Here is a 10,967-nt window from a genome sequence, read left to right as displayed (position 1 = left end):
GAGGGATTTATCCTTTGCATGAAAAGGCATGCACGATGATTTCTACACAAAATACTTTATTAGTCAGCTAAAAACAGTGATTTGGTCAGCAGCCAGAAAGGGAGGAGGGAGAGGGAAGAGTCAGAGTCCAGTACAACACATAGACCTGACCCTTTTTTTCCCTGAAATGCCTGTGGACAGCAGGAAAAGCCCCATCACCAGGCTCAGCTTCTCCCTCCCACACTGGCAGCATGGCACAGCAGCAAGTAAATGTGAGCACAGGCAGGGAACAGCTCCATTTTCACTAGCACTAACCCTGGTCCGTGGCCAGGCCCTGCCTGAGCTCCTCTTGGCCCCTCAGGAGGTGGCAGCAGGTGACACTCACACGGCAGGGGCTGCACCTGGAGAACAGAAGGAAATGAGGAGTCAGAGGGCAAAGGGGTATCCAGCTCTGCCCCATGGGCTCCTCTCCTTGCCCTCCATCCCTTTACCACCAGGCAGCTCTCCCAGAGCCCCCAGGGGTGCACAAAGGCACTGCCAGGCTCACCTGTGCCCCTGCGAGTGGATGCGCGGCGGCTTCTCCTGACACTCTGAGGCACCTCAGGCGAGGCTGGGGCAGCACTCACTGTCCTCCTCCCACGAGCACGGCCCTTCCTTGGCCTGCCAGCCTGCTCCTCCTGCTCTTCCTTCACTTCCTTCTCCTCCTGCTCTTCCTTCACTTCCTTTGGGGGTTTCGCTGCAGCCCTGCGGCGCTGCTTCGGGGCACGGGGGGTGACCTGGGTGAGTGTCAGAGCTGGAGATGACCAAGGTGGGCAACTCCATGTGGGATCATCACCATGAACAGGGCAGGGGCAGCAGGACAGCCAGACACAGCCACAAAGCTGCTCACCTTGGGGCTCAGTGCCTCGGGCTCTGCCTTCAGCTCTGGGCTCTTCTTGCAGGGCGCCTTGCGGGGTCTCTGCCCTGCACCAGAGGATGTGGGGTGAGGAGAGGGTGAGGCAGGGCCTGGAACAGCATCCCACTTGCAGGGATGCTGCTCTGAGTGAGGATGAAAAACCAGCTGCCCCCAGGCAGGTTTGGATGCTGGTAAGAAGCCTTGGGGACAAATGGCTTCTGTCCCCTGGTGCCAACGGCTGTCACAGGAGTGTCAGCACCCCAGAGAGAATGGCTTTGCTCCTGCCTGTGCCCCTGTGCTGCACAGCAAGAACAGGCTTTCCTAGGAGCCCTCCTGGAGCAGGTCCCACAGGAAGGGGAGAGGAAACTCACCTTTGGGAGCCATGGGGCCAGGCTCTCCCTGTAAGGAAGGCACAGAGCATTGGCTGGGGTGCAGTCATTCTGCAGGCAGCAGCAGCAGAATCCCTGACCCTTCTCCATCCTCCAGCCACTACAGTAACAGGGAAACAGCCACATTTCCCTGGGAAAACAGGAGAGTTGGGCTTGCTCTGCCTGCCCTTTGCCTTGGGGACTCTGCCATCGTTCCCTGTACCTGCAAGGCCCCAAGCACAGGGCCCAGGAGGGAAGAACAGGGCTGTCAGACCACCCAAACACCCCCTCTTCCCTCCATCTGCTGCAGATTGCCCACCATCCATTAGCTGGCTGCCCACCACAAAGGAGGTCCTTGTCACCCCCCATGCCCAGGAGCTGGATGGAGAGGGAGACCCCCAGGCACACAGAGCAATGGGAGTCTCAGCAAGCAGAAAACAAGCCAGTGTCCCCTTGGAGGAGTGGTTTGGGGGCTCCCAGGCTCCTACCTGGAACCATATGGTCCTGCCACTGCGGTCTCGCAGGGAGCTCATGCCGGGCACCAAGTAACACTGCAGCCAGTTCTTAAAGTTGGAGTAATTATCTGGGTGCTCGGGGTCCAGGAGCTGCTTCTCTGGGAGGGCAGACAGGGAAAGGAGAGAATCAGAGCAGAAGCTGTGATCACCATGTCAGGGTGGCCCCCCAGACCTCCTGATGCTGAGCATGCCAAGCCCTGCCCTCCCTGCCAGCCCCGTCCCCTCACCTGCCATGATCACCTCCATGGGCACGCTGTGGCACAGCTCCAGCAGATCTGGGTTCTCCTGCCTCAGCTTCACCTTCTTGCTCAGTGTCAGGGAAGGATCCTGCAGGCATGGAGAAGGGCACAGAAGTCACCTGCCAGCTGCCTCTGCTTCCTCAGCTTCTCTCCTCCCGTCCTCTTCCCCATCTCTTGCCCTCCAGAGGATGAGCTCTCCACACACAATAGCCCTGAGCTCACCACACAGTAGCCTTCCAGCTTAGCTACAAAGCCATGAAAGAGGGCTAACACACAGAAACACCAGCAGCAGGTCGTGTAGTTTGTTCTCAGGCTTAAAATAGCCACTTCCTCTCCCCTGAGGCCACAAGATCAGCCTTGGGCTTTACTGCAGCCTTCCCCTTGGGGATTTTAAGCTTGCAAGGTGTTTGTTTCCCTCTCCTCTTCCTCTCCACCCACCCCAAAAACACTTGTAGACTTCCTTAGGGCAGGAAGCTCATGAAGGGCCACGGGCAACCAAACCTCTGCCTTTGGCATCTGTCTGGAAACCTGCTGCTTTCTGAGCCTGTGAAAGCACCTGGTGCTCCCCACCTTCTTCCTCCTCTCCTGCTCCTGCTCCTTCAGGGCCTCCAGCACGGTCCGAGCTTTTTCAAAGGGAGGGATCTTCAACCTGAGAGAGTTATACAAAGGAGGTCCTTGTCACCCCTTTTCTTCAACAAAAGAAAACAATGTAAGCAACAGTAGTAGAAGCTGCTGTTGTCCATAACAATCTATTATTTTGAGGGACACGTTTTCACGATAGGTTTCAATGTCTAGTTGGTATATTTCATTTCAATTCCACGTTTAGGAAAAATGCATTCCCTCAACTCCCACCCACTTCCTGTACCCCTCTACTGCAGTTTCCTTGTTCTTTGCCCTGATGGCTCTTTCTAACTCTAGCTACATTTAATTCCTACACTCAGGAGTGGGAAACTTAGTCCTTCTCACACAACTACAGCATGGCATAGAGTTGAGGCATGTTTTAAGTAAAAGACAAGAGTGGTAAACAAATTTTCATAAGGAGCAGATTGTCTAGTAGAACTTACACAGTTTCTATGAATTAGGCTATAAACCCCAAAACTATATAATACTATATAGTGGGTGCTCAACCCACCTTACCTGTACAGGATCTCAGCACGCAGGTAATTCCCAATTCCATTGAAATACTTCTGGTTTAAGAGCACCTCACAAATGGGCTTGTCAAAAGCCCTGTCCTCCAGGTTCTTCAGCACATTCTCCCTGCAAGCGAGCACGGGCCATCAAGAAGAGTCACCCGGCCATGTCTGTGCAGGGAAAGCGGCCAAACCCGAGCGGGGGCGTTCCCGGGGGGCTCACCTGAACGCCTGGTACTCGGACACCACGCACGGCCCGCGCTCCGGCTGCCAGGCGTCCCCCAGGCGCCAGGACCCGAAGCGCCGGGGATCCACGAAGCAGAGGGCGCGGGGGGGGCTCTCCCGGGTCAGGAAGCGCAGGTGGGCATGGCGGGGCAGCTCGGCGGCGAGACACAGCCGGAACGAGCCCGACATGCCGAAGCGGAACACCAGGTCCTGCGCGGGGGGACTGGCGGCGGGGTCCAGCGCGCTCAGCGTCAGCCGCAGCTCCTTGCCTCGGGCGACGGCCGAGATGCCGTAGGCCTCGCTGCGGAAGGGCACCTCGGGGCCGCGCCCCACGGCCGAGCGCTCCACGCCGCCCGCGAACACCAGCGCTCCGCAGGCCCCGTTGATGAAGCGCCCGGCCAGGTGCAGCTCCGGGCACTCGGGCATGGTGGCGGCCGCACGGCACGGCCCGAGCCCGCCGCCACCGCCGGGGCACGGCCCGCCCCCATTGGCTGCGCGGGGCGCGGGGAGCGCTCCCATTGGCTGCGGCGCGGACGGTGCGCGCTCCCATTGGCTGCGCGCTGATCCCGGAGGTCGGTGCCCTGCCGGGGCGGTCCCGCCGCGGGCGGAGGTTGCACAACGCGGGGCGACACAGCGGGACACGGCTCAGCTTTGTCACCGAGACTTTATTGGAGCTGCCCCGAGGAGCCTCGGGAGCCCGGAGGGAAGGGAAACGTCCTGCTCTGCAGCCAGGAGCACCAATCTGGACTCCCAGCTCAGTGTCGCAGCCTCCCGCCGTGGCCGGGGTCTTTTCCTGGCTCCTCAGAGAAGGGTGTTCATCAGCGCCTGGGCCTGCTTCAGCTCTGCAGAGAGATGTGGAGATGTAGGGGAGCTGCTGGTACTGCAGCATCCCTTCCAGCATCCCATTCCCAGCATGCCTCCCACAGCAATTCCCCCCGCAGGATCCCCCACGGAGGTCCCCGCTGCCACCCCTCGTAGTGCCTCACCTGCCAGCAGCACCCAGAACTTGTTGGCCGAGAGCGTCACAGGGACAGCCGTCATCTTCTCACACCCTCTGTCGCGCACGTTGAAGGTGAGGTGCACCACGGGCTCATTGACCTCCTGCAGCTCGCTGGAGCTCAGGGTGTAATCCACCCGCCAGCGCACCGAGCCCAGCTGGCTCACTAGGGTGGGCAGTGGCATGGTGTCAGCAGCCCGGCTCTCTCCCGCAGGGTGACCCCAAACCCCCAGCACCCCACTCACATCGCAGGCTGCAGGCCCTGAGCCTGTCCTGGAGGGGGCTCTGCTTCTCCTCATAGGAACGGCACAACCCGCTGGCATGCTCTGCTCGTCAGGGGACACAAGGGGAAAACCCCTTTGCTCACACCGACCTGCGGCTGCCAAACCCCCCAAAGCACCCCAGGGACCGACGGCACGGATGGGAGGTGATGGGGACAGCACAGCAGCCAGCCTGCCCTCCATCTGGGTGGGAACTGCCACCCTCAGGGTTTTCCCTACCTTTGGGCAGTCCCAGCTGCTGCAGCTCGCTTGACAGAGACTCACTGTCTACATTGTGCTTGGCTGCACTGGAGAGGATGAAGCCGAGGACAGCAATGGTCGCCTTCACATCCCCTGACTCTGCAGACAGGAGGGAGGGCGAGCTCTGTCACCTTGGGAAGGCAGCCCCAGATCCATTGCTGCCCATCCCTGCAGCGTGGCTCCATCGGGGGATCCTGGTAAGGACAGCAGTGCTCACCTAACTTTGCATCTGAGGTCAGCTTCAGGATCTTGTCATACTGTGGGAGAGCAGAGCATACGGTGAGCACCAGCTAACACACTCACTACCAGCGTTAACACTGACAAGTCTTACCTAAACATTAATAATAATAAAACTTACTATGCATATTAGTACTACTAGTAGAGGCCAGTAGCGTTCTTAACGCTGAGGCTTGCATGAAGAACACGAGATTAATTAACGTTGCTGATTATGCCATTGTAGCGTTGGCCTCCACTGCGGTACCCCACACTTACCTCGATGGGCTCCCCCAGCAGGTCCCGCAGCACCTGGGCGCAGATCAGCTTCAGCTTCACGGAGGACTGCGGGGGAGAAGGAGGGTGAACGGCGGGCCCGCAGCAGGCGGGGGACACGGGGGACACGGGGGACACGGGGGACACTTAACTATTTTGGCCAGGGTGCTGATCTCGGCCAGCACCCAGTCGGGACAGTCCAGGTCCCCGCAGAAGCGGAAGCGCTGCGGGAGAACAGGCGGTCAGAGCCGGCAGCGGGCTCCGCACGCCCTCCCCGCTCCCCGCCGCCCAACCCCTCCCCACCATGTCGCCGCCGCTCCCCGGTCCGCGCTGCTACGGCAGAGTCGCCCTTCCGACCCGGAACCACTCCCGGGCCCCTGCCCGCTACGCCCCTCCCAGCCGGGGCGCTCCGGTAGGGGCTCTGCGGGGCCTTTTGGCCGGGACTCGGCAGGAGAGCGGCCGGAGGAGGGGACGGGGGTCCCGGAGCGGCACCCGAGGCGCCCCCGGCCCGTCCAGCAGCGCAGGCCCCGCCCCACCGGCACCTCTCGCTCCCACGGGCCGCCCCTCACAGCGCTCCGCCCGCCAATCCCCGCCCTGTCCAATTACAGCCGCCAATCCAAGCCCGCCTTTCTCCGCTCTGTCCAATCACAGCCGCCCTTTCTGTCCGGACGCGGTCCCGCCCAGCCCAGCCCGCGCAGGCGCAGTCCGACCCAGCCCGGCCCCTCATACCGCCCTGAGGGCAGCGGAGGCGCCGCCTCAGACCCGCACTCGCGTTCGCACCCGCGGCCGCAGAGCCGGAGAGGAAATGTGGCGTTCGGAGCCAGGGCTGAAGCTTCACAGGCCTCGACCTGAAATAAAGATCCTGTTCTGGTGCACGAGCAACTGCACCTGGCCGCAGGGGAACCCAGGCAATCCCTTTGAACCGAGAATGCGCACATATCACTGGCCTGTGAGCTGGGCAGAGTTATGACCTTTATCCCCTCCTGTCTGTAAGAGCAGGACATTCAAAGCCCCTATGAAAGGGGGTGCACTTCAATAGATGTTGGCTATTGCTGCATGAACCTCGGTGTGTGTATGTCACATTCCTGTCTCCACCATCAGTGACAGTCTGCTGTTTGAACTTAAATCCATCCTGTCCCTGGGGACTTGTTTACTTCTCTCTTCTAACAAGCTAGGCTGGCTGAGTTGGTGTCTGTTAGGCCAAATTTCCTGTGCAGCTCTAGGCCAGCTGTAGCTGTCACAGCTCCCCCTTTCTGTTCTAAAACATGCAAGGTGTTCTCTGTCATCCCTCTGCAAGGGCCCTTTGCACACAGGATGGCAGGACAGAGTGGTGACACAGATGAATCTGCTCAACTCAACAAGCCTAGATTCTCTCAGCCGGTGATGTTGTTACAATGAAGTTGTAACATTCATTCCCAGGAGCTGTCAGGCGGAATCACAAACAATACAAACTTTCAAATTGGCATGCCCCAGGCTTATAACTGGGAGGTTACAAACTTATAACTTAACTCTATGAACTGGAAACATTTTAACTTTAGAACTGTGAGAAGATAACATGGAAAACAACCTCTCAAGTTCAGGTTTTGACTTTTAAATATATAAAATACTGAAGACCTCATATTATAAAATCTTTGCGTCGTTTGAATAGGTAAAATCCTTAAACTGTCACTTCAGAAGGTCCCAAATCTCCGTGTAAGAGGTGTAGAAGTTGTTAAAATCACTGGTCCATGATATCTGCTGAGGGACCATCAGGAGGATGCAGTCTCTGGTCCCCAGCAGGACGTAGGGCAGGGCAGACACACCTGGCTGGTGTCCATCCTGTTCTGATGTCTGTGGAAATGCACCCATATCCACATCCCCATGGACCTTCCCTCCTGTTTGTGAGAATGTCTTTTGTCATTGCTTTAGGTGATTGGGCATCACCTGATGACTGTAATGATAGGAAATGGGTTAAGATTACTGGGTTTTGGGATTGTTCTGGTCCTCTTAAGTGATTCAGTGTGTAAGCAGCTTTTGCTACTCTGCTCTGTGGGTATTTTCACTTCCATGAGATGAACTGCACAATGGAACTTGCATTACATTGTGCAGCTTTTCAGTCCAAGAGTCCTTAATCTCTGGAGCCATCAGGATAATGGATTTAAAGCATTTTCTACATGATTAAATGTCGTAGCAGGCAGAGGTGGTAGAGTGCTGCGACCTTCCCAGAGAAGCATCTCTAAAAACAGGTCCTGGGTGCACAGGCATATCGTGCTCTCGTCCAGTGATTTCAGCTCTTGGGTGATTTCAGCCACGAGCAACACAGAAGAAAAGGAGAGAATCTTTGTATGGGGTTCCAAAGAGGGTCTTTATTGAGCTCCTACCCCCAAAGGGTCCAGGGATTAAGAACTCTCCCAGGCAATGAGAGCAGGGTTTATAAAGGGATACTGAGGGGCAGGGCAGAACATCAGAACGAATTAAATGAGGGCACAGGGGTGGAACAAAGGGGAAGGGCAAATGGGATACACAGAGCCAACATGCAACAATGCATTCTGAGGGAAGCTTTTTTCCTCACCATGACTAGGGAGGTTGTTGCTTAAGGGTTGTCCCTCCAAGGGAGTATGGTAAGCTTCTCCTCAGTTTACCAGCCTCCACAATTAAACATATGAAGGAAAAGTCTTGAAGTTTCGGTAATTTACTATACAAAACTTATACAAAATAACTATACAAAAACTTATAAAGATCTAATGCAAAGATTAGCTTCTAAGTGTAAAAAAATAAATCTTCTTAAATTAAACATGAAGGGGAAAGGAAATACAGACTGACTTATGTTCTCCAAAAGGAAGGTGTCAGAATGCCCTTTGGTAATGGAATTTCCTCTGCCTGTAGACATTTCTGCACAAAAGTCTTCAAACGTGACAAACAGCCCATCTGGCCCGAGCTGGTCACAGCTTCAATTCTTGGGATATAGAATTTCTGGATGAAGAGCATTATTTTCCAGAACTGAATCCCATACTGCCTCATCAGAGCATTGCCACACACCTCCAGGAAATCCAGAAGCAGCACAGCTGTCACATCTGCCAGAGGCTCCAGATTCAACATCTGCGCAAGCCAGCGCCATCCATAGCTCAGACCGTGAGGATGAGCCCCTTGTCTGCTTCCATAAGGCCAGCGGAGCTGAATGATGGCAGCGTAGAGACGAATCATTCCTGACATCCTTTTAAGAAAATGATCTGGTTCTTCCACTTTAGAATCATGAACTTCATATCCAAGCATCCTCTGATACTCTTCCATAGAAGTGCCTTCTTTCCGAGCGGGGTAAAATGGCACAGAATATGGGCACTTTTTGTGCAGATGAGCTAAAAAGATGTCTCCAACTCGAGGGTGTAATTCCCAGATTCCTGAGAGCACTGCAGCAATTGGGAAAGCTGAATCGTGGTGAAAAGATACTTCTCCTTCCCCATGTCTCACAAACTTCTCTGCAAGTTTGTAACAAACAAATTCCAGCCCCTGTGGATGCTGAGTCACCCACACCGTTTGGCCTTCAGTCTGAACAGGCTTCCCAGACAGCAGGTTATTGATCTTATCAAACACCTCTCTCAGCTGAGAGCCTGATGTGCTAGAGATCTGGCTCACAGGGATTGTAGCTGCTTTCTGCAGGTTTGTCTTTATCTTCTTCACCTCAGTGTCGCCTCTGCAGTTTCCAATATCACTGAAAGCAGCAACACATTGCTCAGCAGCATCCTGAAGCTGCCAGTACCACTGCATGATGCTTCCTTCTGTTTCAACTTGAAGTCCTTCCTTCTCCTGCTTTCCCCACGACTGCTGTGCAGGGACAGAAGTCTGCCACATCATCTGCTCTCTTTTCTCTATCTCTTTCTGGTTTTGTTTCTTTTCCTCTTCATATTTCCTCTTTCTTCCTTCTAGAGCTGCAGTGATTTCCTGCTGCATGCTGGATATCACCCCTCTCATCTCCTGCAGGGCTTGTTCAGAGCTGGCCACACCTGCTGGATCTGGGAGCCCCCTCTTGCTCGTGGTGCGGATGAGCCCTGACACCCGTGCACAGATCTGGTTGCCACGATTGCTGCACACAGACAGATCCATTCTGGGCAAATCTTTGTGCCTGGAGCTGGGATCAATCTGCTGGTTCAGCTGCAGCAGTTCCTCCTGGATGGAGTAAAGGCGGTGCAGTCTCTCCTGGCCCTCTTTCCTGCGCAGAAGCTCCAGCTCTTCCTGGTGTTGCCTCTGCTGCTCTGCCTCACGCAATTTTAGGTTCAATATCTTTGCTCTACGTCGGTGTTCTTCCTTCAACTTCTCTTGCTGCCTCTGAGCCTCCTTTGAGCTCTTCTCCATTACTTCTTGCAGCTCTTGGAATTCCTGATGCCGCTTCAGCTCCCTCAGTTCATCAAAGTGCTTCAGCTGCCCACTGGCCTGGGCATAGGCTGCCCTCACCATCTGCTCCAGCTTCTCCTGCCGCTGTCTCAGCCTCTCCCTTGCTTTCAGCCTGTGCATCTCTTCATACATCCGAATGCAGTCTTCGACTTTTGCAGCTTTAGATGACAGAACTGCTGGAGCAACTTCTTGGTTTATTTCCAGGAGACTAAGATGATCGTTTTCCTTTTGCCCAGTAGGATTGGGCAGAACTGTTGGTAATGCGGCAATGGTGACGATATTTTGTGTCTCTGCTGAGGGATGATGGCTCTGGTTCTCTCTCGTATCCTTTGCTGGTAGACAATCCAAAGCAATCTTCTGCTCCAATGGTGGCAGTGCAGTCACAGCAGTGACTGCTGAGGGATTCCCTGATCTGCTGTTTTTTCCAGGGATTTCTGGTGATGTATTTCCCAGGCCTGTCCCTGAGTTGCAGCGATGGTTGGACTCACCCCATGGCAGTTGGGCAGAAAGTGCAGTCTCAGAGCTGGACCAATGGGCTCTGGGAGGAGGCAGTACTGGCATGTGTGCTGTATCCGGGCATGTGTGTGTCCCTGGTGCATGCTGCTGGAATGACTGCACAGGCATAACTGGAACAGCTCTAAGGTGCTTTGACTCTGCGAGAGCTGGGAGTCCCTGCAGCGCAGCAGCAGAGCCAGCACAGCTAGGCTTGGTCACAGAGTGCTCATTTGCCATTGTGGCACAGCCAGGCTCGGTGGCAGGCAGCCCTCTGCAGCAGCCATGTGCTCCACAGCAGCCATTTACCCTGCAGTGGCCGAGCATTGCCTGGCAGCAGGCAGAGGAGGCTCCACAGCAGCTTGCCATTTCACAGCAGGTGGTTGTGGTCTCGGTGGTCTTGGCTGAAGCAGCAGGACACAGAGGAAAGGCAGGGCAGCCTGTGGTGGCTCCAAAGGCTGGTGCAGCAGGGTACAGAGAAGAGGCAGAGCCCAGGGTGGCTGCAGGACACCTGTGTAACTCAGCTTGGGAGTGCAGGCTGTCTCCACTGCTTTGTTCAGTGTCGGTGCGCTCTACCAGCATCTCATCCCTGTGCAGGTTGACCCCACGGCTCTGTGCCATGGTGGGATGATTGGCTGGCACATTGTCCCTGCCCTGGGCAGTGGCATGGCCCCAGGCAGCCACAGGGCACTCTGCAGACAGGTCACCCCCTCCTGGGGAGACTCCCTGGCACCACGTGGGGGATGCTC

General features: G+C 55.8%; 3 protein-coding genes across 3 annotated transcripts; all 3 read right to left on the bottom strand.

Annotated features, from left to right (window-relative positions):
- Positions 1-86: 86 nt before the first annotated feature.
- NEIL1 (nei like DNA glycosylase 1) lies at positions 87-3,792 on the bottom strand. Its single transcript, XM_058811135.1, has 9 exons — positions 3,350-3,792; positions 3,134-3,253; positions 2,567-2,645; positions 1,985-2,084; positions 1,731-1,855; positions 1,246-1,273; positions 869-942; positions 527-755; positions 87-380 (listed from the first exon to the last, which is right to left on the bottom strand). Exons 1-9 carry the CDS (start codon positions 3,775-3,777, stop codon positions 361-363), a joined length of 1,203 nt encoding a protein of 400 aa, XP_058667118.1. The 5' UTR covers positions 3,778-3,792; the 3' UTR covers positions 87-360.
- Positions 3,793-3,997: 205 nt separating this feature from the next.
- On the bottom strand, positions 3,998-5,901 carry COMMD4 (COMM domain containing 4). The gene is made up of 8 exons (XM_058811160.1): positions 5,662-5,901; positions 5,511-5,582; positions 5,362-5,427; positions 5,087-5,126; positions 4,849-4,968; positions 4,594-4,674; positions 4,338-4,514; positions 3,998-4,193 (listed from the first exon to the last, which is right to left on the bottom strand). Exons 1-8 carry the CDS (start codon positions 5,662-5,664, stop codon positions 4,153-4,155), a joined length of 600 nt encoding a protein of 199 aa, XP_058667143.1. The 5' UTR covers positions 5,665-5,901; the 3' UTR covers positions 3,998-4,152.
- A 2,259-nt stretch (positions 5,902-8,160) lies between these two features.
- Positions 8,161-10,839, bottom strand: LOC131561710 (mRNA export factor GLE1-like). The gene is made up of 2 exons (XM_058811081.1): positions 10,585-10,839; positions 8,161-10,083 (listed from the first exon to the last, which is right to left on the bottom strand). Exons 1-2 carry the CDS (start codon positions 10,837-10,839, stop codon positions 8,161-8,163), a joined length of 2,178 nt encoding a protein of 725 aa, XP_058667064.1.
- Positions 10,840-10,967: the final 128 nt, after the last annotated feature.

This window comes from Ammospiza caudacuta, chromosome 10, assembly GCF_027887145.1.
Source record: "Ammospiza caudacuta isolate bAmmCau1 chromosome 10, bAmmCau1.pri, whole genome shotgun sequence".
Classification (NCBI taxonomy): domain Eukaryota; kingdom Metazoa; phylum Chordata; class Aves; order Passeriformes; family Passerellidae; genus Ammospiza; species Ammospiza caudacuta.
The sequence above is the reverse complement of the archived record's forward strand: the minus strand, read 5'-3'. Positions and strand labels throughout refer to the sequence as shown.

Excerpts from the sequence above, each read along its gene's own strand:
- LOC131561710 (XM_058811081.1), bottom strand. The coding sequence starts at position 10,839 with ATGGCACAGAGCCGTGGGGTCAACCTGCACAGGGATGAGATGCTGGTA. Across the intron at positions 10,084-10,584 it reads CAACCACCTGCTGTGAAATG|AAGATTGCTTTGGATTGTCT; the intron begins GCAAGCTGCTGT and ends CCATTGGAGCAG.
- COMMD4 (XM_058811160.1), bottom strand. Across the intron at positions 5,428-5,510 it reads TCAGCACCCTGGCCAAAATA|TCCTCCGTGAAGCTGAAGCT; the intron begins GTTAAGTGTCCC and ends TCTCCCCCGCAG. Across the intron at positions 4,969-5,086 it reads GACCTCAGATGCAAAGTTAG|AGTCAGGGGATGTGAAGGCG; the intron begins GTGAGCACTGCT and ends TCCTGTCTGCAG.
- NEIL1 (XM_058811135.1), bottom strand. The coding sequence starts at position 3,777 with ATGCCCGAGTGCCCGGAGCTGCACCTGGCCGGGCGCTTCATCAACGGG. Across the intron at positions 2,646-3,133 it reads CGTGCTGAGATCCTGTACAG|GTTGAAGATCCCTCCCTTTG; the intron begins GTAAGGTGGGTT and ends TAACTCTCTCAG. Across the intron at positions 943-1,245 it reads TGGCCCCATGGCTCCCAAAG|GGCAGAGACCCCGCAAGGCG; the intron begins GTGAGTTTCCTC and ends CCTCTGGTGCAG.